Genomic DNA, 25,405 nt, shown 5'->3' with positions numbered 1-25,405 from the left:
GTGCCTCATTGTTGACTGTGTCTTCCTCAGACGCTGATTAGTCAGATGCTGCAGGTGAACGTGGACGCTCGATTCACAGCGGACGAGGTTCTCGCGCACTCATGGGTGTCGGTGAGCTTCCACCTTTGAGAAAGACCGTATTTTTCTTCCCGCATAGACTTCACTATCAGTTGACAGGACAAGGGGGGCTCGGGGCCGATCCGTAGGGGGCCTATTTTCAAAAACTTCAAATATTTTCAAAACCAAAGCCGCTAGCGCCCTAAAACCAAAACAGGCCCCTTCCTTAGGCATAAATGAGTTTCCATGAGCAGCGACATCAAAAAAATTAAAGCCGTTCCCTAATGAAATCCCCATTAATTACTTTTTAATACAACAAAAATAAAAATGCCTATAAAATTCAAACATTTCCCGCTAGATGCATAAAAATCACCAAATGCAGATATAATCACTAGAGATGTCCCGATCGATCGCATTCCGATCACGTCATTTTCAAAGAATCGGAATCGGCAAAAAAATATCGGACATGCCTTTTTAAATTTTTTTTTTAATTTTTTTTTTATTAAATCGTTTTCTAATTGTATTTAACGTTGCAGACAAAATGTCTTACACTCATCCAGAGTCTTTAGTTTTGGCTTAAACCAGGGCTATCAAATTTATCGTGCTAACGGTGATAATAACTTTTAAATACTTAACACAATTAATGCATGCGCTGCACTACCCTCTCACGCATTGTCGCATTCAATCTATAATGGCACCGTTTTACGTATACATATAGTTAAAAGGCAACGTTAAATGAGTAGAGAAAATTATAGCAGCCTTTGAAGCTTTTTTAAATTGGCTAAAGACTTAAAATCCCTCTCTCAACAATCAAAAATGTCGTGGGAAGCAATGTGGAGAAGATCTTTTTCTTAACACCCTATTTTATTTCCCAACGCAGAGAAGCTATATCAATTAGTACCACTACGCACAGTCATGGGTTGCACTTCCCATCATGCATATGGCCGAAGTTAAATGGCTACTGAAAGGTCAACAAATACACTAGATGGCAATATTTAGTCACAATATACAAGGTCACATTTATCCTTTAAGAATTACAAGTCTTTCTATCCGTGGATCCCTCTCACAGGAAGAATTTTAATAATGTAAATGCCATCTTGAGGATTTATTGTCATAATAAACAAATACAGTACTTATGTACTGTATGTTAAATGTATATATGCGTCCGAGTTTTATTCATTTTTTTCTTAATGCATTGCCAAAATGTATATGATCGGGAAAAATTATCGGGAATGATTGGAATTGAATCGGGAACAAAAAAAAGCAATCGGATCGGGAAATATCGGGATCGGCAGATACTCAAACTAAAACGATCGGGATCGGATCGGGAGCAAAAAAACATGATCGGAACAACCCTAATAATCACCTATATTTTTAGGATCAATACCAATATTTATCATATATAAGTTTTTACCCTAAATAGCAACTTAAATTTCTTTTATTTAGTGCAAGTTTTCAACAGCTAATAAATCACATCAGAAACTTAATACTTGAAGAAAGCATGCAGAATCATCTTAATTTTACTCAACAAAAGCATCTGGGCCTCGTCGTTTTTTCGATTATTACATAAAATAAATGTCTAAATTACGACTTTTTTGCCAAAAAACGGGCAGTTGGCCGAAAATTACCTGATCATTTGAATGTAAACTTACCGTAAACGCTACTGTGTATGGATACAACATGACGACCATCACAAAACAAAGAGCTTTTTAAGTTGAAACTTTTTGTAAATAAATGCGTACATCCCGCAATTTCTGTAGATATGAACATAGATTCTTGGGTAAAAGCAAAAAACTAGGCAGTTATCATTCATTTTACGGATATATTTCGAGCTAAAGTTACGCTAATTTTTTCCATGCATTTTTTTCACAATTTTAAATACCGTAATTTTCGCACTATGAGCCGCTACTTTTTTCTCTCATTTTGAATCCTGCGGCTTATAGTCCTGTGCGCCTTATTTGTTGATTTATTTGGGTTAATAGGGAACACTTTATTTGACAGCAGCTTCATAAGTCTGTCATAAGACAGTCATAATTACATGACACTATCATGGCCTATTACTGAATGCTTATGACAGATGGTATTAAGTGTCATCCGGCAAATTATGTCACTAACTGCATTTATGTCCAGCTCGTATCTTTTACATCCATTTAAAAGTGAGATAATTTGCCGGATAACACTAAATGACATCTGTTATGAGCATTCATTAATGCTCATGACAGTGTCATAATTGGTGCTAGTTACCAAATACCATAACTAGCAATTAACTCATTCACTCCCAGCCATTTCCAGACTGATTTTGCAAGGCCCACAGAAAATTCTATTTCTATATAAACATGGAACTCACCAAAAGAAAGATTACTCTCTTCTTTCAGCAGGAAAAAAAGTTCATATCTTTTTCCATTCTTCAGATTTCAGCATTAGAAAAAGCTTAGTTTGAGCAATTTTCCAATTTCTGATGAAAAAACAGAGAAATTGAGCTTTTTGTAAAAGCATACATTTCTAACATAACTTTAACACAGCTGTCTTTTGCTTTTGTGACATCCCAAACATCTGAATATTTTTTTCCTTCAACAAAATACCACAAACAACAAGTAAAATAGAGCTTTTGATTGCAAAGTAACAATTTATTTACACATAACTAAACTATTGAACTGAGAGATGACGCTGTTGTGGCCGCGGCTGTATCGGCAGACGGGGTAAATTTTTCCCTCATCACCGCCTGTCTGTCTCATCAAGACAGATTTTTTTTTTAATCTTTCTTTTGTAGTGACCACTACCTCATAACAGAATTCACCTAGGGAACATGTGTGGGGCATGTGCCTTGTATTTACATCGTTCTCCACATTTTTCCTACGCTTCTTACTTCTTCCAACTTCCGTTTCCTGACTATTTCTCTTCATTCATTTCCTTTAATGGTCCGATATGACTTCCTACCAAATGCTCTACTGCCCTCCAGTGGCCAGTTTTATTGCTTTAAAATGGATTTTGAGCATTGTGCTTTGGAGCGAACTTGCATCAGAACCTAGAGATGTCTCTTGTGGAAAAAAAAAATAAAAGATGTATAAATACGTTTTTGGGACACGGAAACAATTAAAAATAGAACATATTTATACGTTTTTGGGCGCAAATGAGTTAATGAAACAACTGGAACAGTAATTGTAGAAATAATAAGCACAGAACATGAATTTTGATTGTTATTTACATCTGTAGCACTGCAGTGCATGATAGGAGGCATGTTGGGAGGACAACAGTGTTGACAGCAGGTAGCAGCAGAGGTTGACTGTCTCCCCCAAGGGAGCAGTGATGGCCAAATGAAGCTTCTTGAAGCAATGAAGCTTTGCAGCCAATTGGTTAAAAGCTTCATGGTGGTTCATTTGGTCTTATGACAGTCTTATGATGCCGCTGTCAAATAAAGTGTTACCAGTTAATATCTTTTGGTGTACATACTGTATCCCATAATACAGTGAGGACAGCTGGAGCTTATAGTCCAGTGCGGCTTATCTACAGTGCCTTGCAAAAGTATTCGGCCCCCTTGAACCTTGCAAGCTTTCGCCACATTTCAGGCTTCAAACATAAAGATATAAAATTTTAATTTTTTGTCAAGAATCAACAACAAGTGGGACACAATCGTGAAGTGGAACAAAATTTATTGGATAATTTAAACTTTTTTAACAAATAAAAAACTGAAAAGTGGGGCATGCAATATTATTCGGCCCCCTTGCGTTAATACTTTGTAGCGCCACCTTTTGCTCCAATTACAGCTGCAAGTCGCTTGGGGTATGTTTCTATCTGTTTTGCACATCGAGAGACTGACATTCTTGCCCATTCTTCCTTGCAAAACAGCTCGAGCTCAGTGAGGTTGGATGGAGAGTGTTTGTGAAGAGCAGTCTCCAGCTCTTTCCACAGATTCTCGATTGGATTCAGGTCTGGACTTTGACTTGGCCATTCTAACACCTGGATACGTTTATTTTTTAACCATTCCATTGTAGATTTGGCTTTATGTTTTGGATCATTGTCCTGTTGAAAGATAAATCTCCGTCCGAGTCTCAGATCTTGTGCAGATACCGACAGGTTTTCTTCCAGAATGTTCCTGTATTTGGCTGCATCCATCTTCCCGTCAATTTTAACCATCTTCCCTGTCCCTGCTGAAGAAAAGCAGGTCCAAACCATGATGCTGCCACCACCATGTTTGACAGTGGGGATGGTGTGTTCAGGGTGATGAGCTGTGTTGCTTTTACGCCAAACATATCGTTTTGCATTGTGGCCAAAAAGTTCAATTTTGGTTTCATCTGACCAGAGCACCTTCTTCCACATGTTTGGTGTGTCTCCCAGGTGGCTTGTGGAAAACTTTAAACGAGACTTATTATGGATATCTTTGAGAAATGGCTTTCTTCTTGCCACTCTTCCATAAAGGCCAGATTTGTGCAGTGTACGACTGATTGTTGTCCTATGGACAGACTCTCCCACCTCAGCTGTAGATCTCTGCAGTTCATCCAGAGTGATCATGGGCTCTTGGCTGCATCTCTGATCAATTTTCTCCTTGTTTGAGAAGAAAATTTGGAAGGACGGCCGGGTCTTGGTAGATTTGCAGTGGTCTGATGCTTCTTCCATTTCAATATGATGGCTTGCACAGTGCTCCTTGAGATATTTAAAGCTTGGGAAATCTTTTTGTATCTAAATCCGGCTTTAAACTTCTCCACAACAGTATCTCGGACCTGCCTGGTGTGTTCCTTGGTTTTCATAATGCTCTCTGCACTTTAAACAGAACCCTGGGACTATCACAGAGCAGGTGCATTTATACGGAGACTTGATTACACACTGGTGGATTCTATTTATCATCATCGGTCATTTAGGACAACATTGGATCATTCAGAGATCCTCACTGAACTTCTGGAGTGAGTTTGCTGCACTGAAAGTAAAGGGGCAGAATAATATTACACGCCCCACTTTTCAGTTTTTTATTTGTTAAAAAAGTTTACATTTTCCAATAAATGTTGTTCCACTTCACGATTGTGTCCCACTTGTTGTTGATTCTTGACAAAAAAATTGAATTTCATATCTTTATGTTTGAAGCCTGAAATGTGGCGAAAGGTTGCAAGATTCAAGGGGGCCGAATACTTTTGCAAGGCACTGTATGAACAAATGTTCTTTTTATGTTATATTTGGTGGGTGGCGGCTTATAGTCAGGTGCACCTTATAGTCTGAAAATTACAGTTGAATCCTGGACTAAATCACTCTTGAGACACTCCTGCCTGCTTGTATACAGTAAAACATTTGTTCCGTTTCAACCTAAATCCAGCGTTTGAACGCAGCGTGTTTGCGTTTATCACAGTGAAAGCCTGGGTCGGCCCCCAATGAGAAAGGCGTGGCGCAATGTTTGTGGAAGCTGTCTTGTCATCTGATGGTAATGTCTATGCTTTGCCTTTCATCCAAATAAATGATACCGTACTCTCTTGTAGGACGACGCTCCCAACGACTCCGGCAACGAAGACCCCGGCGCAACGGAGATGGAATCTCCAGGGCTGGAAACCAAGCAGGTTCCTTCCCCGCTGGTGTAGACTTCAAACACCAGGCCGTAAAAAACGTCACTTCATACTTCTGAGCAAGTTTCGAGTTTGCAACACATCCTCCCGCAAACTGGAGCCTTTTTTTACCTTCATACATGACAATCCCAGATCATCATGAGCATTTCCTCAACTTTTCCCGAGAAGTATTTTGGAAAAAATCCATCACAAACAGTGGATGAAATATTTCAAGCCTTTCCCCGTATCCAGAATGTCTTCCATTTTTTCAGGGAAGAACAATCCCGAGCTCCTTCCATTTTGTATGTGTCGCCCCCGGCAACTAATCTCCCAATCCGAGGCCAGAAGCACTGTGCCTGTCTGCACTGATCCATACAGGGTTTTGTAAAAAAAAAAAAAAAAAAAAAAAAAAAAAGTCACCAAGCTGACATTTCAGTGACATTTCAGTCTAAACCCTTGAAAATCTGTTGTAGCTGTTAGCCGTCGAGAATGTGTGTGAGTCTGTCGTGAAGTCGGATAACGTAGAAACAGAAAAATCGGAATGGTGCTTCATCATTTATGACCCTACGGTGGTAAGTGTAGTGTTACAGTGGTATGTAAAAGTATCTGAACCTTCAGGAATTTCTCACGTTTCTACATAAAATCACCATCAAATGTGAGGTGATCTTTGTCAAAATCACACAGATGAAAAAACAGTGTCTGCCTTAACTAAAACCACCCAAACATTTATAGGTTTTCATATTTTGATGACAATGACAGAAGGGGTTAAAATATGTAAAGGAACCCTCTGCCTAAGTAGACTTAAAGAGCAATTGAAACCAATTTTTACCAAACAATTTAAGTCGGGTGTGTGTCCTATCACTGATTAGTGGCTTGAAGCTGCCCTGCCCACTATAAAACACACACCTGGTAAGAAATATCTTGATGAGAAGCATTGTCTGATGTGGATCATGGCTCGGTCAAAAGAGCTGTCAGAAGACCTGTGATCAAGGATTGTTGATTTGTATAAACCTGGGAAAGGATACAAAACCATCTCTAAAAGTGTGGATGTTCATCAATCGACAGTCAGAGAAGTTGTCTACAAATGGAGAGAGTTGCTTCTCTCACAAGGAGGGGTCGCCCACCAAAGATGACGCCAAGAGTTTAGCGCAGAATACTCAAAGAGGTAATAAAGAACCCTAGAGTGTCTGCTAAAGACTTACAAAAATCACTGGCAGAGTCCAATATCTATGTGCACACATCAACCATATGTAAAACTATGGCCAAAAATGTTGTTCATGGGAGGACGCCACAGAGGAAGCCACTGTCTAAAAAAAAAAAAAAACATTGTTGCTCGTTTAATGTTCGCAAAAAGGCACTTGGACACTCCACAAGAGTTTTAGCAAAATATTTTGTGGACTGATGAAACTAAAGTTGAATTGTTTGGGAGTAACACACAATGTTATGTGTGGAGAAAAATGGAAAAAGCTCACCAACATCAACACCTCATCCCCACTGTGAAGCTTTGTGGAGGGAGCATCATGATTTGGGGCTGTTATGCTCACTCAGGGCCAGGACAACTTGCAACCATTAATGGAAGAACGAATTCAAAAGTTTGTCAGGATGTTTAGCAGGAAAACCTGAGGCTGTCTGTAAGACATTAAAAGCTAAAAAGAGGATAGATGCTGCAACAACACAATGATCCAAAACACAGAAGTACCGTATTGGCCCGAATATAAGACAGTGTTTTTTGCATTGAAATAAGACTGAAAAAGTGCGGGTCATCTTATATTTGCGGTCTAGACATTATACCCATTTACAACACTAGATGGCGCCAGATATCATTGAAGCGATGTTCTGTCATGACAGATCTCAGCTATTCCCAAGTTTAACCAGTTTGCATTATTTTATTGCAATGTTTTTCCTTATTCAGATTTGTTTCAAGACTACAGTTAGACTTCAATTTGATGGTTAATGCAGTTATTGCAATTTAGTTGTTTTATTTACGTTTCAAAAACCAGAAGCCATTCATTTACAAATGTGATTGCACTTTACATAAGGGCTGCAGCTATCGAATATTTTAGTAGTCGATTAATCGATGGCCTAGTTAGTTTGAATAATCGAGGAATCGGATAAGTAACATGAAAAATTAAAATACCCGAGCTGAGCCTGAAACGGTATTAAAAAATGATAATAAATAAATGAGCATCTATGTACACCAAAAGAATAATTGGGCAACTTAAACAGAAAAAGTCTGCTAGCTTAAATGCTATAAAATGCTAAAGTTTTTTGTTTTTTTTACAATGCTCTTAAATGATTCAGATACATATTCCAACAAAAAACGGCTAAATGTACCTATAAACTAAATCAGGAATGCATTAAAAAATATTAGCTCAAACAAAAACTTAGCTTACGTTGGTCTTAACAGGGAGCAGTTGGATTCAGCCATGTGAAAATAGGCAGACCAGAGGACAGTGTATCTATCCTAATCAATAAAACTAAATGCAATACCTTTCAAAATAAACCATTACAACGCCACTTTAATTAAACGATTACTCGAAGCAACAAAATTTAATTCGAATATTTCTTTTCGAATCGAATACTCGAGTTAGTCGATTAATCGTTGCAGCACTACTTTACATATTTAAATGTTCAGATATTAAGATTTGAATAAGGCAAAATAACATGCTTTTTCTCTCAAATATATTGTTATAATCATTGATTTCAGATGTACTGTAATTATTTTCTGCATAAAAAATAATTTGGTGTTCAAAAAGTCTTTTTTCAAACTTGAGTCTTGAAAAAGAGGAGGTAGTCTTATAATCAGGGCCGTCTTATACTCTGGCAAATACGGTAAATAAACTTCGGAATAGTTTCAGAAGAACAAAATACACGTTCTGGAGTGCCCAAGTCAAAGTCCAGACTTGAACCCCATTGAGATGCTGTGGCATGACTTAAAGACAGCGATTCATGCCAGACATCCTAGGAATCTGACTGAAATACAGCAGTTTTGTAGAGAAGAATGGGCCAAGATTAGTTCTGATCGATGTGCCAGACTAATCTGCAGCTACGCGAGGCGTCTAGTTGAAGTTATTGCTGCCAAAGAGGGGTTATGAAATATTAAATGTGATGGTTCACTGACGTATTTTTCCCTCTTTTGTCATTGTTTGGGTGGTTTTAGTTAAAGCAGACACTGTTTTTTCATCTGTGTGATTTTGACAAAGATTAGCTCACATTTGATGGGGATTTTATGCAGAAATGTGAGAAATTCCAAAAGATTCAGACACTTTTTCATACCACTGTAGCTAACTCTTAACCCTCTTAAGTATTACTCCCTTCTTTCCTTTGCTTTACACCAAACCAAAAGACGCCTTGCAGTGTTGATACTGTTAGCAAAGCTAACTTCTCATTCAAAACATGCTTTAACTTATGTTCATGTATGTGCAAGTCATCATGCCTTATTAACCTTCAATCAAGTGCAGTAGATTAGAACTTTTTTCAAACATTTTCCGTGGCAAAGGTCTTTTGGATTTGCCACTGACGATGATAAACGTCCAGTTGTGGCGGTTTTCCTCCTTCTGAATGAGTTTGAACCGCGATTGGACGTTTATCGTCGTCAACAGCAGTCAACGTGTTAAATAGCATTTAGAACACGAGCCAGGTTGCATACAAAGTCAATGGAGGACAAAGATGCATTCAACTGTGAAATAAAATTTAGACGGTAAAAACAACGTTTTTTCCTTCTGTTTAACTGATTTACACCACAGCGCCATTTTCTCTTCGATCGACACTATGTTGCGGTCTTCGTTCAAAGACGAGGTCAACATAATTAACAGGAATGTTGCAGTTTTATTAGGATTTAAAAGATGGAATGTTTCTTACGATTACATTCATATAATTGCACCGCTAACTTCATCAAAGAAGTATAACACCGCTCTGGAAATACACTTGTGATCATTTAACTCCACTTTCTGTTCAGAAACTTAACGGAAAACTACCAGGACATCCTACACGATTGGTTAGTGGAGTTAAATTGTTTCGTACACATGTTACAACAAAGAAATGTTCCCACATTTGATCTTCAATGTCCAGTTTCAGACTTCAAACCTCTCCAATAACGTCCAGTCAGCAGATTGTCTACATCAAAGTAGTAAAATGTAGTTTTTGGGCACCATTCCACGCTTACCACCAACAACTCCCACAATCCACTGCTCATCACTAGACTCCACTTGTGTGATAATGTCGCCAGGCTAAAGGAAGAAGACAACAATTACTCAGGATGCGGTGTATAATGACGTGTTTGAACATTCTCACCTTAACTGTGAGCTCGTCTTCGTTCTCGGCGGTAAAAGCAAATAAAGCTTTGGCCACACCCTTCACTGCCGCCTTGGAACTTGCGATTGGTGGAGCTGAAACCAAGGAAAAAAGTGCCAGTCATTTTTCTGTCAATGCTAGCAATGAATGACGTCAGGTCCTGAAGCAGCAAAGCACTCCCCAACCAACCAATGCAATTTTATGCATATTGTCGCACCTTGGCAGGGTTGCGTGAAAGCCACGGGGTAAAGCCCCTCCTTCCCGGCGAGTCGCCCCCTCCTCCACTCGGAGTCTACATGTTCGATCACTTGGATGTGCGCCCCCTTGTGGAAAGACAAATCCTCCGCAGTCTGACCGGCGAAGTCAAACAGCGCCAATGCCCATTCTTCCACCTAAAGGCATGTTAGTGGAGCATTATGGGAGTTTTTCGGTCTTATGAATCATTTTAAACTTACCTCCATTTCTTTTGAAGGTGTCAGTACCACTGGGGAAAAAACATAAACATGAAATATTGAATCATGTTTCATACAGTTGTGTTCAAAATTATTCAACCCCCCAAGTCCACAACTCTTAAAAACAAAGGTTTCCAGCAAGTGTTGTCAAACAGCTGATGAAAACATCTGTAGATGTGAACGGAACTCTAATGAGCAGAAATTAAGCAGATTTAAAAGGACTATGACACATGGCTCTTCTTGGCAGTTAATGACATCTTTACAAGATGCTGAAGTCCAAGGAATGGTCAAAAAAGTTCAGAGAGGAGGTCATTTCACTTCATAAACAAGGATTATGAAGTTAATCTGAAACTATTGAATAAATTGAATAATTAATTTGAAACCTGGAGACTTGGATGAAATAAAATCCTCCATACAGAAGTTGGAGGTCTCCTTGACTGGCTTGATTCAAAACCAGAATCAAGAAATCGTCAGAGAGCTCCATTTAATTCGCGCTGAAAACGAGAAACTCAAGCAGGCGGTCGAGGAGAGAGATGTTCGCATCAAGAAGCTGGAAATTTTGGCTGACGATCTCGACCAGTGCCGACGCGTATATGAGCTCATCATTTCTGGATTACAACTGACTCCTGGCCCAGGGGACACAGTGGCGCAACTGGCAATTGCTACGCTGAAAGAGTATGGAATAAACATGGAACCGCTGGACATCCGTCGCTGCCTTCTGGGGGAGAGGACCGGCGACGGTGCTCATGAAGCTGGCAGACCACAAGACCAAGACTGCCCTGCTTAACCAGCGCCGCCACCTGGAAGGGTCGAAGATTTTCTTGAATGACAACTTGACTCGCCGAAATGCCGAAATTGCAAGAAATTGATTTGATTTTCGAGTCGCTACTCACACCAGCTGTGATAACATGTCACACACATAGCCATAACAAAATGTTCCATAGCAAACAGATGCAAAAATGTCAGGGACATGATAAAGTCATAACCTTGTACGCCCTAAAATTAATCGAGCTACTTGACTGGACGCTTAGTTACCAAACCCAGATTGTTGACTGTGTTATTTTACAGTTTTGATGTATGTTCCATGCCTGAATGTGCATCTTTAGTTGTATGGGGGACGGGAAACTGATAAGCATATGCTTCATCTCGTCCGCCTCTGTCGTCTTCTTCGGTTCCTTCGGGCAAATCATACCACATTTTGTAATTGTCAATGATTGTCAATGATACCGATGATGATGACAATAAAATGCGAATTAATTTTTTTTTTAAAAAAAGGATATGGGTATAAAAAGATAGCAAAAGGACTAAAAATTTCAAGAGACACTATTGGGAGCATAGTCCACAAGTTCAAAGCTAAAGGCACAGTGGAAACGCTACCTGGGTGTGGTAGAAAGAGGTTACGGTCTGCAACTGCTGTGCGATACCTGAAGTGAAAGTTGGAGAAAAATCCCCGGGTGGCAGCTGATGAACTATGAAAGAACATGTCATAGAAAGGTATTCAGGTTTCATCCCAGACAATAAGACGCACACTGCGAAATCATGGCTTCCATGCAAGAACTCCCAGGCGCTGACACCAAAGCACAAGAAGTGTGCCAAAAACCATGTGGACAAACCACAAAGTTTTTGGGATACTGTTCTCTGGAGTAATGAGACCAAACTGGACCTTATCTTAGCTAATTACAGACCTATCTCTAATCTACCCTTCCTCTCCAAAGTCCTTGAAAGAGTGGTAGTTAAACAACTATGTCAGCACCTACAGGACAATAGTTTATTTGAACATTTCCAGTCTGGCTTTCGAGCTAATCATAGCACTGAAACTGCATTAGTCATAGTAACTAATGACTTGTTACTAGGTGCTGACGCTGGATTAGTCTCGATCCTGGTTCTGCTGGACCTGAGTGCAGCATTTGACACAATCGACCATAATGTCTTATTGCAGAGACTAGAATGGGATATTGGCATTAGAGGAGCAGCCCTCAGCTGGTTTAAATCCTATTTATCTAATAGGTACCTGTTTGTCAATGTAAACCAGCAATCATCACCGTATTCCGGAGTCAGTTAAGTCAGTATAATAGGCCCTAAAAGTGTGAAAGACTCTCTAACTTCCCAGATAGTCACTCTGTACAATGTGATTGTAGCCTCCAGCACTACAGTTAAAAACCTAGGAGTTCTATTTGACCCAGACCTATCATTTAAAGCTCATACCAATCAAACCTGCAGAACAGCCTTTTTTCACATGCGCAACATAGCCAAAACTAGAAATATTCTGTCTAAAAGCGATGCAGAAAAATTAATTCAGGCGTCCGTTACATTTAGATTGGATTACTGTAACTCCTTACTCGCAGCTTGTCCTAAAAGTTCCCTAAAAGGTCTTCAGCTAGTCCCAGAACGCAGCAGCAAGGCTTTTAACAGGAACTAATAGAAGAGAGCACGGCACTCCTGTGCTCCAAGCCCTTCACTGGCTTCCAGTGGAGTTCAGAATTAAATATAAAATCCTCTTTCTTACTAGTGCTGCAACGATTAATCTATTAATTCGAGTATTCGATTAGAAAATAGATTCGAATTAAATTTTGCTGCTTCGAGTATTCGTTTAATTAAGGTGGTGTTGTAATGGTTTGTTTTGAACATGTTTGCATTTAGTTTTATTGATTTGGGCTGCCCTCTAGTCTGCCTCATTTAATGTGGCTGAATCCAGCTGCTCCCTGTTAAGACCAACATAAGCTCAGTTTTTGTCTGAGCTAATGTTTTTTTTAAATGCACGCGTAAAGTAGTTTAGAGGTATATTTAGCAGTCTTTTGTGGGAATACGTGTCTGAACCATTTTTTAAGAACATTGTAAAAAAAAAAAAAAAAAAAGTTTGCGTTTTATAGCATTTAAGCTAGCGGACTTTTGTAATGTAAGTTAGCCAATTGTTCTTTTGTTGTACATAGATACTGATTTTTAATTTTTTTATACCGTTTCAGGCTCAGCTCAGGTATTTTTATTTTTTATGTTCCTTATCCGATTATTCGATTATTCGAACTAACTAGTTCATCGATTAATCGACTACTAAAATAATTGATAGCTGCAGCTCTAACTTACATTTAAGACCATTAATGGTTTGGGGCCATCTTATCTCACAGATCCTCTGGTTCCATATCACCCCAACAGAACACTTTGTTCTCAGAATGCAGGTCTACTGGTAGTTCCCAGGGTCTCTAAAAGTACAGTAGGAGCTAGAGCCTTTAGTTACCAAGCTCCTGTCTTTTGGAATCAGCTTCCAGCTGATATTGAAGAGGTCGACACAGTCTGTACATTTAAGATTAGACTAAAAACGTTCCTATTTGACGAAGCTTACGGGCAGGCTAGTTGAAAACAGACTACACTCACGGTTCAGTCTAAGCTGCCCTAAGAGCTATAATGCTGGGGGAAGTACAGCCACTTAGTCCTATCCTCTGTTTTTCACTCTACTTACCACTTGTCTTTACTTTATTTTTCTTTTCTAATTGTAATATCTAGTTGACTAGTCTTCTAGCTCTCTGAGACAAACCTGTTGTGATATAGGGCTATACAAATACAATTGAATTGAACTGAATTGAATCAATGGATCAACGGTAAGTGTGGAAGAGGAAGAATGATGCCTATAAAGAAAAGAACACCCTGCCTACTCTGAAGCACGGTGGGGGGGTCAGTCATGCTCTGGGATTGTTTTGCTTCTTCAGCTTCAGGGAATCTTCAGTGTGTGCAAGGTATTATGAATTCAGTTCAGGAGATCTTGAATGCAAATGTCATGCAGTCATTGACAAAGCTGAGGCTAGGCTGAGGTTGGACCTTCCAACAGGACAATGATCCTAAGCATACCTCAACTTCTACCACATTTTGGTTGCAAAAGAAATGCGGGAAGATTCTGGAGTGACCATCGCTATCACCAGACTTAAATCCCATTGAAAATCTCTGGTGGGACTTGAAGACAGTTGCAGCACGCAAGCCCAAAAATGCTAATGAATTGGAGCCTTTGCCCATGAGGAATGGGCAAAGATACCTGTGGATCGCTGCAAGAAACTTGTGTCAAGCTATGCTTCACGTCTAAAGGATGTTATTGTCGCAAAGGATGTTGAACTAGGTACTAAAGTATACATACCTAAGGGGTTGAATAATTTTGTCAATGAAGTAATCACAGAAAGGCCATATGTTGGAATATTCCAGAAAACATTTTTGTTACTTCAGTTGTATATGTCTATATGACATGTCATTATTTAATGTGATTATAAACAAAATGGAAAATAAAAGTCAAACTTGCAAAAACACTTACAGTGTATCTACTCTTGGGGTTAAATAATTTTGAACACAACTGTACAAACATTCATCGCGGCTCACCAGAAATTTCTAACGGACGGTCCTCGGCGAGCTGGGTAAAGCTCATTGGAAAGAGCCCGACACGTCCGCCTATTTGGCCGCGGCCCCACTGTTGGTCCACCACTTCCAGCAGGCTGATGGCATCTCCCTGGGCGAAGGTGAGCTCGTCATCTTGGGCTCCCTCAAAGTCGTACAAAGCCACGTGACGAGGGATGCTGCGCACACGTAAAGAAGTTAACAACCAAAGGATTCCTCTCAAATTGGTATGATCGCATCAGACCTGAGAGGAGGCAGCTCGGTTTGTTTCTGCAAGAACAAAACAAGTGATTATCTAGTAGACAAAGTAAAGAAAATCAAAAAATGGGTTTATATCATATGGTTATTACCTGCTGATAAACCTCCACCACAGGTTCCGGTAATTGTGCTGGGGGAAAGACGTCAAGATCCAGGAGACACTCTGATGAAAGCCCTGTGACGGAGGTCGTCAGAGGCTCAGGTGGCAGTTCATCCAAGACGATGAGGACTTCCTGCTTCTGGGACACAAAAAATTTATCGCAGCGCACTTAGGACGACATTTGCAACCTTTTCGTGGTACCATGTTGTCCCGAAACAGCGGATGTCCAGGCTTGGGGCGAGGGGGCAGAGGCGGCCCTCGCTTTGATGCTCTGTGATTGACTCCCGTCAAGGAAGACGGCGTAAGCGGACGGTTCACAGGCGAGGCCGAGGCGGGAGGTGGCGGCCGGGCAGGGACGGATTTGATAGGTGGAGGCCTGGGAGGGAGGTGCTTCACATTTGAGGGCCTGCAGACAAGAGGTCAGCGGCAACAGGCTAGGTCACAACCAAATAGCGCAAATTTAGTCTCGCTCACCTTGGAGGTAGAGGAGGCTCGCAGAGACTTTCTGCCTTTTTAAAGCCCGTGGAGATCACTTTTGTTTGGACGGGAGCCGGACCCAGTGCGGGAGTCTTAAAGGGGACGGCATTCAGCTCCAGAGAGGGACCTAAAAAGACAATAACAACTTTGAAAATCATAAATAACATCGTTGAAGGCTGGGGGTTATGTCCACACAGAGGGGCTTCTTCTCCACACACAATCAGCCAATGTTGAGGCTGAATCGGGCAAGCGCAACTCTCTCAAAAGCCGCATTGTGCCGAGGCGACGCAGCTTACATTACCCACAATGCAATTCACTAGGTCGGTCAGTTTAGCTGATTTGCAAAGACTCATTGTTGATTCGGCGACTAGGAAGTATAGACATCATACGGTCATTTCATCTGGCTGCTTGCATAGTAAGCAACAGGTTTCCTTGTTTCCTGTGACGCGTTTCTATTCCTTTCTTCTAGTGTGGGTGCGGAGGACTAATGCCACAGAGAACAGGTTAGTATTCAGCGCAGACAAAGGCCACGTGTTCAACCCATGTTCAATGGGAGTCAGCACATGGTTGATCTGGAACAAAGTAGCAAAAACTGAATAGAGAAGGACATGACTTACCTGTGAGGTCTATAGTATCCTGACTGTGAGGCGGTGGCCTCCTGCTGACCTTCATGGAAGGTCTAGGGGGCCTCATTGGGGTGACGTGTCTGGCTGAGGGTGCCTTCTCGTGCGGTGGTGTCCCAACGCTTGTCCGAGGTGCAACCGTTGGTCTGGATAAAAATTTGGTTGTGTTTTCATCTGGGGTGGTTTTGACCGGTGGGAGCCTTGGAGCTGGGACAGGTGCAGGGCAGGGAGCGGTGGGGGGGAGGTGAGTCGAGAGGGGCTCAGTGACTGGCGGTGGTTTTGGTTTGGGGATCTCAGGGGAGGTTTCATCTGCAGAGGCCGATTTTGACAGGCTTTTCGGTTTAGGAGCAAGAACAGGAGGTTGCATTTTGGCGGGTTGCACTTGCAAACGAGGACGCGGCCGGGGTTCAGGTCTCTTGGCGACCACGTCCTCAGTCATATCCGCGTCACCGCCACTCCCATCAAGCGCTACCTGCTGCTTCTCGAAGGCCTGGATCCTCGCCCTTAGAGTCGCCATGTCTTCTTCCTCCTCTTCTTCAGACAGGCTATGACCGCTGTCGTCCCCTTGCTGTTCAGGAAAGCCCCAGTCGTCAGAGCTGAAGGCCTCTAAGAGCTCTTGAAGGTATTTACCACCACTCGCGTCCTGCTTGGTGGCGTCACTGCGAGCGAGGGCCGCGAGCGTGGCCAGGCCGTCCTCTCGCAATTTCACCAAAGTCTGAACCTTGACCTCGTTGCTGACCGGGGTTGTGGCGAGACTGGATCGGGGGCGGGGACGGGGTCTGGGGCGTTGTGCCTCGTTGGCGCAGGGGGACGGTGCCAATTGCTCGCTCTCAGGGCCTGGGGTCAAAGGGGATGCGACTTCACCATTGGCTTGAGACGGAGCTGCGGGTATCGGCGGCCGCTGCGGTTTGAGCCGTTCAGCTGAACACAAGACAAACATTTATCCCTTGGAGGGAGAGAACAGCGAGAGTTCAATTTGATATAAAAGAGTCCTCGGACCTTGAGCTCCAGAAGAGGATCCAGTGTCTGTCTGAGTAGCAATGGTCGTTCTTTTAGCTGGATGAGATGATGATGTTGATGGTGATGGAGCAGGTGATGATGAATGCACTTCCTGTTCCTGTGTCTTCTCTCTTATCACGTCCTCATATGAGGGAGGAGGCTGCGCGGCAGTGAGGAAAATTTAAGTTCCAGGAGACGCAGCCTGGCATCATGGGAGCAGAGTTACCTGTACGTCCGGCGGGATTGTGGGTCCCCAGATTTGCGCAGCTGGAGGCGGCGGAGGCGGGAAGGTGCCGGGTGTTCCTGCCAACCAGGAAGGTGAGGGTAGCGGTTCGGCCGACAAGACGGTGATCTCCGGTCGCCTGCCGACGGGTAGTAGACAAAAGGAGGGTAACACACACTTGGTGAGGGGGGAGAGATGGCAACTTCCTTACCTGGCGTTGCCGTCTCGGTTTCTGTCACGCGGTTGGTCAGAGAAACTGGACCTGCTGGTGGCTGAGGGATGGAAAAAAAAGAACATTGAAGAAGTTTTATCTTGAAAAAATGTTGCATTTTTGGGCACTCACATCTTTTGATGGCTGCTCTGAGGGCCCAAAGCGGACCTTGGCTACATAGAGTGAGAAATGGAAAAACAGCAGTTAGTTCCACCAGTCAAACGGATTTCAAGATGTTCTTAGTTGCTAGGCAGATTAGGCTAAGGCACAGAGTCAGCACACTCCACATTGAACAAATCCAAGTTTGCCCCATAAACACACGCTGACTCTGCCCCCGGCTGGTTGCCGTGCCGACAGACCAACAGCCCAAATACTTTCAAGAGTGTGTCAGAGCCTAAGTAGGGAGGAATGGTGGGGGATGCAGACACAGCAAAGTGAGGAATGAACTTTAAGCACAAAAGCCTTTAGATGAACATATTGGCTTACATACACACACAGATAAATAGCAAAAAGGGTTCAACCTGAGACGATTCTCTGGCTTTCTCCTGCCAGGGCGACCTGCGTAGATCAGAAAGATGAGACAAAGGTTGTGACAGGAAACCCTCAATGTCAACGTATCATCAGCCGGCCCTCAACAAAGGCTCCGTTTCCCCGCAAAATTATTTTTATCATCAACCCGTCTTCTCTCCGGCAGACTGATTTTCTTGCCGTGGTTTGTCCGGTCTACTCCCAATTTGGGACTATCCTCTTCGGGAAGCGCAGCAGCGATTGGCTGCGACAACTTATACTGGAGTCATGGCGCCGGTCTTAGCATTTCCAGATGTTTGCGGCCCCCGCCCCCACCCAAATAGATCACTTTTTCCTCATGCTGTAAAGTTGATGCTTTCTAAAATTGGGACATGATTGTGGATTAAGTCCCTACTCGAGGTACTAAAACTAGAGGACGACAGATAATTCGGTCTAGGGCCACCAAACCGATGAACACAGCACATATGCTAATAACCTGACTTTTAGTGATTCAATTGGTTTCAGAAATAGCTCATATGAAAGCTAAGACCCTCCCAAATGATATTGAATGTACAAAAATGTAGTGCTGCATCGATTAATCGATTAACTCGAGTATTCGATTAGGAAAAAAAAGATTCGAATTAAATGTTGCTGCTTCGAGTATTCGTTTAATTTAAGTGGCGTTGCAATGGTTTATTTTGAAAGTGTTAGCATTTAGTTTTATTCTTATTCTTCTTCTTATTTTATTCTAGTCTGCCTCATTTCACATGGCTGAATCCAGCTGCTCTATGTTAAGACCAACATAAGCCAAGTTTTTGTTTGAGTTAATGATTTTTCTAATGCATTCGTAATTCAGATTATTGGTATATTTTTCTAGGCGTTTTTTTTTTTGTGGGAATATGTGTCTGAACCATTTGTTAAGAGCATTGTTTAAAATAAAATAAAAAACATTGGTGTTTTATAGCATTTAAGCTAGCGCACTTTTGCTATGTAAGTTAGCCATTGTTCTTTTGTTGTACATAGATCCTTATTTTTTTTTTTTTATACCGTTTAGGGCTCAGCTCAGGTATTTTAATTTTTCATGTTTCTTATCCGATTACTCGATTATTCAAACTAACTAGTTCATCGATTAATCGACAACTAAAATAATCGATAGCTGCCGTCCTAGTTTCAACAATTTACATCGAAAATAAAGACGATTGACTGAAAATGGTTCAATATTAGATGAAATGTCTTGTTTTCTCATGTAAATTTATAATTGCTCTCTACCTAAAAAAAAGTTTTATCCGATTACTCGATTAATCGATAGAATTTTCAGTCGAATACTCGATTACCAAAATATTCGATAGCTGCAGCCCTACAAAAATGTATTTGTTTCACTGAAAAAAGTTATCATTTAATGAAGGCAAAAGTCAAATTTTGACAAGACAAAAGTTTTGTCGCCTACAGAAAATAGTGTGAAAATTGAACAAAAAATGTACTTCAAATACAAAAATATGTTACATAACATAAGCGAATTAAGCGGTGGTGCTTTGATATCCAAATTTAATATTTTGTATGACTTCCGTGGGTTTGAAGGACTGCATCCATGCGGTTCAGCAAGGATTCATTCAATTTATTGATGAAGTCATCAGGAACATCAAAGAAATAAGTTTTGCATGCCTCCCCAGAGTTCATCAACATTCTTGGGTTTCGTCTTCCATGCTTCCTCTTTCATCCTGTTCATGTCTGGTGACACGGCTGGCCAGTCCTGGAGGATCTTGATCTTCTTTGCCTTGAGGAACTTTGAGGTAGAGATTGAAGTATGCGATGGAGCACCATCCTGCTGCAGAATTTGTCCTTTTTATGGTTAGGAATGTAAGAGGCAGCTAAGATTTGTTGATATTTCAGACTATTTATGTTGCCTTCCAACCTGCAGATCTCTTGCACACCCTCATACTGGATTTAACCCCAGAACATGAATTTGCCACCACCAAACTTCACTGTTTTGTGGCAAAAGGTGGATTTATCAGATGAATCTTTCATTAAATTACACCACGGTCGCCGCAAATATTGCAGGAGAACTACTGGAGGCCGCATGGATCCAAGATTCATTCAGAAAACAGTCATCATCAAATCATTTTTGTAATTGAAGTACATTTTTTTGTTCAATTTTCACACACCTTATGTTGGCGACAAAACTTTTGTCTTGCCAAAATTTGACCTTTATGTCTTCATTAAATTATCTTTTTTTTTTCAGTGAAACAAATATATTTTTGTACATTCAACATCATTTGGGAGGGTCTTAGCTTTCATATGACCCATTTCTAAAAGCAATTGAATAATTAAAAGTCAGGTTACTAGCAATTGTTTCTCCAAAATGGATATGCGACAAGACTTTTGTCAGGGATTGTACTTACTCAGCAAGATCAGTACGTCATTTTTTAAATAATTAAACCCACCAGGACATCACGACGAGATGTAAACAAGTGAGAGTTTAAGAGGATGCTCGCCATGCTAAAGCTAATGCCAACGCAAATGCTATGCTAATGCTACAAGTTATATTTAGTCTTACAATATTTACAAAACAGGCAAGCCTGAAGCTTCCAATAGCAGCCTGCCTTCAAGCTGCTGTAGACTCCTTCCGGTGTCCTACGCTAATGCTACAAGTTACATTTAGAGTGCAAGGATCACTATGTAAACACCTATAAAGGCTAAAACAACACTGCAAAGTCTCTCATGCAAGATAAAAAAACAGTCTGACAATATTTTAGGGCTGCAGCTATTGATTATTTTAGTAGTCGATTAATCAATGAACTAGTTAGTTCGAATAATCATGTAATCGGATAAGGAACATAAAAATTTAAAATACCTGAGCTGAGCCTCAAACGGTATTAAAAATAAATAAATGAGGATCTAAGTACAACAAAAGAACAATTGGCTAGCTTACATAGCAAAAGTCCGCTAGCTTAAATGCGATAAAATGCAAAAGTTTTTTTTTGTTTTTTACAATGCTTTTAACAATTGGTTCAAACACATATTCCCACAAAAGTATACCTATTATCTAAATTACAAATGCATTGAAAGACATTAGCTAAAACAAAAACTTATGTTGGTCTTAACGGGGAGCAGCTGGATTCAGCAATGTGAACTAAGTTATGTCATATTCACTGTTGCCACTAGAGGGCAGGGTAAATGCAAACACTTTCAAAACAAACCATTAGAATGCCACTTTAATGAAACTAATACTCGAAGCAGCAAAATGTAATTTGAATCTTTTTTTCTAATCGAATTACTCGAGTTAATCGATAAATCGTTGCAACACTACAATATTTACAAAACAGGCAAGACAGGCAAGCCTGAAGCTTCCTATATGAGCCTGCCTTCAAGCTGCTGCAGGGTCCTTCCGGGGTCCTACCGTCAGTCAGCGGCGACCACAGTTGCCCACACAGATGCCAGATCGAAATCCTTTTTATTTCTTTGTTAAGCGGCCGATATTGGAAAACGTCCATATATCGGCCCGATATATCGGCCGGCCGATATATCCGCTGTCCTCTACCAAAAACACACCTTGCAAAATGAAACAAAGATCTTTATATTGTCAGGTAAGTTGGTTGTTTTGTTGTATTATTATTTCTATATCGTGGCAGAGTTTGGGGATGGGACAGATGAGTGAGCCAGGCCCCCCTGGTGGCCAAAAAGTGTCATTGCATGTAATTGACTTTCCTATAGACCCTACTCACATAACGTCACAACCACGCCCCCGTGCCATATTGTCCGTCAACTCATCGTGTTGATGCATTACCGCTACGTAAATTCCTCCTATTATGGCGTGTTTTTCTGCTCGTTAACATTAATAATCAAAATGGTGAAGGCGTGTGTGGCGGTCGGTTGCAATAACAGAGAAGATAGACAGAGAGACTTGAAGTTCTACCGTATTCCGAGAGACCCAGAGAGGAGAGCGAGATGGACTGCTGCAATTCGACGAGAAAACTGGTCTCCAAGCGATTACCACAGATTATGTAGTAGTCATTTTATATCTGGTAAGATGCATTTAATATATATTTAGAGGGTTTTGGGCTGACAACCACAATTAAGATCATTGCTAGGCTAATCGCGGACAACATACCGTTTCAAATTCAAGATGCTTATTTCTTCCACCATCTTTATTTTTTTAATAATATTTAGCTGGTAACAAGTGAAAGAAAATTAAATGAAAGTGAAATTAAATTAGCTTTAAGTTGCTTTAATTTCTCGTTTCGTATCTTCCGCGATTGTCTCTTTGCAAATGAGGCAGACACAGTTGTGTATTTTATTGAAGAAATAGTCCAATATGCACCTATCCTTGACGCGTCGCAGTCAACTTTTTTTTTTTTTAATTGATTGTCGCCATTTCAGAAAATTGGTAGTAAAGGGTCACATGGGGTAATGTTGCTTAGAGTGCTGCTCTTAAAGTTCTTCAAAGTTTCTTGAGAATAGGCTGAGTTTCTGTGGACAAGATAGTTGTAGATATCAGGGTAGCAGATGTCAGGCAGAGACGGCGAAGACAGCGAGTCGAAAAACATCGATTTAGGCATCAAATATGGATCTGGCGAATGGATAAACTGAAGCTTTTCCACATAATGCCTTTTATGCAACACATCCAATGAGTTTACAGCGTCAGATAACACCGGGGCTTCCATGAATTGCTCTATAAATTGCACAACTAATTGAAACCATTGAGAATAGGGCTAAACAATGACGGACAATATGGCGGCCAGATACAACGACGCGTCATTTTGTGACGTTGGTGAGTAGGGTCTATATATATATATATATATATATATAAAAGTTGTAAAGCAAGGAAAAAAAAAAATGAATGAAATGAACAAAAAAAAAGATAATTTTACAATGGGTAAAAATTATTTTTCGAACAGATCATGTGACTAGCACCTTAGACAGTCATTTGCTTTGCATATTATTTTCAACAACAAAAAAATAAAAAATAGGGGAGGGCAATTTTATTTTTTAAATGATTTTTTTCTTTGATTGAAAATATTTTTTTAATGATTGAAGCAACTTTTTGGGGGATTGAATGATTGAGACACAAACGTCCTACCCATAATATGGCCTAAACACAAAAAGGATTGCAAAAATCAAAGACAACTTTTTTTAAATGAAAATTTAAGTGTTCAAATGCAAATTTTTAGTCTCAAATATTTTTCCCCATACAAAAACTTTTTTTCTATGATTGAAATTGTCCTTTTTTTGATTGAAGTGATTTTTCTTTTGAAAATATTTTTTTTTTGTATGAAGCAACTTTTTTTTGGATTGAATAATCAAGACACAAATGTCCTAGCCAAAATGTGGCCCAAACACAAATCAACATTACATCAAAAAAAAAATAAAAAGTTGAGTTCAATCAGAAAAAATTTCAAATAAAAATAGCTTTCAAATGCATTTTTTTTTCCAATGTATTTTTTGCATTCAAACACATTTTTTTTAATTGAAGTGACTTTTTTTGGTTGAAAATATATATTTTGACTGAAGCAACTTTTTTTTTTTTTTTATTGAATACTAAAGAAACAAATCTACCTCCACATGGCTCCCCTCAGGGGATACAATTTTTGACGGTGATAACTACATTGGCACGACACCGGCAGGCGTACCATATTCAATGGATGACGATCTTGGCGAAAAGTATTGCCTAAATCAGACATGTCCAAAGTCCAGCCCGGGGGCCCAATGCGGCCCGTGGTCAAATTTAATCCGGCCCCCAGCATCTGTCATAAAATCAATAACATCTGGCCCTCACACAAACTTAATAAATTGGTCAGGAGTACTGTTACCAGCATATGAAGCAGCTTACACACTAAATGCTGCTCCTCATTTACCCACTAAAAGGCAGCAGCACTCTAAGCAATATTACCCCGTGTGACCCTTTACTTTCAATTTTCTAAAATGACGCCAATCAAAAAAAGGCCGACACTTCAAGGATAGGTGAAAATTGGACTACTTCTTCACTAAAATACGCAACTGTGTGTGCCTCATTTGCAAAGAGACGGTCGCTGTTTTTAAAGAATTCGATGTGAGGCGAGATTACCAAACATGACACGCTGACATGTACAACAAGATTATAGGGAAGATAAGCAGTGAGAAATTCAAGCAACCTGAAGCTAGCATAATTTGACAGCAGCAGTATTTCGCAAGAGCCCGAGAGTCAAAAGAGAACGCCACAGAGGCTAGTTGCGAGATTGTTTAAATTAATAATTTGAAAAAATATTAAAGCAAATGTGACACACAGAATGGCTTGCTAAAATTTGCTGAAATATATTGTCTACGTAAAGGACGTCAGCGAAGGTCGGCCCCCCACATTTTTACTACACCAAATCTGGCCCCCTTTGCGAAAAGTTTGGACACCACCCCTGGCCTAAACAGCCTGATTTAGAATTTCCCTCAAGAATGATGGGAAACACAAAAACACTCAACTTGTCATCTTATTATTATAAATATTCTTGTAAGTTAATTTTATTGCTAACACTGCGTTTCAGCATCATCAACATGTTGTGCCCCCCCCCGCCCCAAAAGTGAAACTCCGCCTATGGTTGTCAGGTAAATTGGTTGTTTTGTCATATTGTTATTTCTATATCGTGATCCAGTTCGGGGATGGGACAGGTGAGTGAGAGGGTTTTTGGGAGGGATCCAATAGTATTTTATCTCCACCTGAGAGGACAATATAAAGTGTTTTTGTTAGTGTCCTGAAACGCCCTATGTAATTCCAATGCACAATTATAACAATTACATTCAACAACAAGGCACTCTAAATATCGCCGATCGTTCGTGACAAAGTAAAAATTAATTCTTAACCAGGTAAAAACTTCTTCCAATAAATGTATTTTTTCTTTTTGATTTTACTCACTTGGAAAAAGACAATTTGTATCATTTGAGATAATGGAAAGCTCGCGGGAAACTTGACTAGGTCCAAAATGTTTGCAGTGAACTTCACGCCCAACACTGTGGACCATCGAGTCCGTCCTTGTGTTTTTTTGTTCTTACCGTCCGACTGCCGTCGTACCACTTGCTCCCCGGCCTCCCTTCTCATATTCTCCTCGTCTTCCTCTGGCCGAGCCTCGGCCATGTCTACCCGTCTTTTAGCGTCGCGCGGTCCGACAAAACTCGCCTAGAGTTGAAGCGATCGTCTTCAATTGGGGCACCGAAACAATTTGGCCAGTGCTTTCGAACGTGATCTTTAGCCGGAAGCACTTGTTGTGTTGACAAACTTAACACCACAACTTTCTCCCAGCTTCCCAGTTCCACCAAGCGGCGGAGCGAGAACTCGCCAGCCGGCACT

The 25,405-nt window shown here is 40.7% G+C and overlaps 2 protein-coding genes across 3 annotated transcripts in view; one reads left to right on the top strand and one right to left on the bottom strand.

Moving 5' to 3' along the window:
• The window catches only part of LOC130928179 (serine/threonine-protein kinase DCLK2-like), a 16,192-nt gene extending 6,254 nt beyond the window's left edge, over positions 1 to 9,938 (top strand). Inside the window, exons 16-17 of the mRNA XM_057854455.1 lie at positions 31 to 111; positions 5,520 to 9,938. Coding sequence (XP_057710438.1) covers positions 31 to 111; positions 5,520 to 5,618 — 180 coding nt within the window. The 3' untranslated portion in view covers positions 5,619 to 9,938. The remainder of the gene's footprint in view (positions 1 to 30; positions 112 to 5,519) is intronic.
• Positions 9,380 to 25,405, bottom strand: LOC130928178 (SH3 domain-containing protein 19-like). Of its 2 annotated transcripts, none has more exons than XM_057854454.1 (16): positions 25,111 to 25,405; positions 18,111 to 18,147; positions 17,722 to 17,762; positions 17,590 to 17,650; positions 17,382 to 17,517; positions 17,156 to 17,315; positions 16,151 to 17,077; positions 15,531 to 15,660; positions 15,258 to 15,462; positions 15,049 to 15,192; positions 14,943 to 14,968; positions 14,684 to 14,877; positions 10,331 to 10,359; positions 10,093 to 10,267; positions 9,876 to 9,970; positions 9,380 to 9,811 (listed from the first exon to the last, which is right to left on the bottom strand). In XM_057854454.1, the coding sequence occupies exons 1-16, from the start codon at positions 25,190 to 25,192 to the stop codon at positions 9,704 to 9,706; spliced, it is 2,550 nt and encodes an 849-aa protein (XP_057710437.1). In that variant the 5' UTR covers positions 25,193 to 25,405; the 3' UTR covers positions 9,380 to 9,703. The 2 variants fall into 2 exon arrangements, with proteins under 2 accessions (XP_057710437.1, XP_057710436.1); XM_057854453.1 differs by having other exon boundaries at positions 9,382 to 9,811; positions 15,049 to 15,195; positions 25,111 to 25,404.

This window comes from Corythoichthys intestinalis, chromosome 13 (genome assembly GCF_030265065.1).
Source record: "Corythoichthys intestinalis isolate RoL2023-P3 chromosome 13, ASM3026506v1, whole genome shotgun sequence".
NCBI lineage: Eukaryota > Metazoa > Chordata > Actinopteri > Syngnathiformes > Syngnathidae > Corythoichthys > Corythoichthys intestinalis.
Note: the sequence above shows the minus strand (reverse complement) of the source record. Positions and strands in the feature narration are given on the sequence as shown.

Coding starts and splice junctions, on each gene's coding strand:
- LOC130928178 (XM_057854453.1), bottom strand. CDS start 25,192: ATGGCCGAGGCTCGGCCAGAGGAAGACGAGGAGAATATGAGAAGGGAG. Junction 17,651..17,721: donor CAGAGCAGCCATCAAAAGAT/GTGAGTGCCCAA, acceptor TCCATCCCTCAG/CCACCAGCAGGTCCAGTTTC. Junction 10,268..10,330: donor CACCTTCAAAAGAAATGGAG/GTAAGTTTAAAA, acceptor ACATGCCTTTAG/GTGGAAGAATGGGCATTGGC.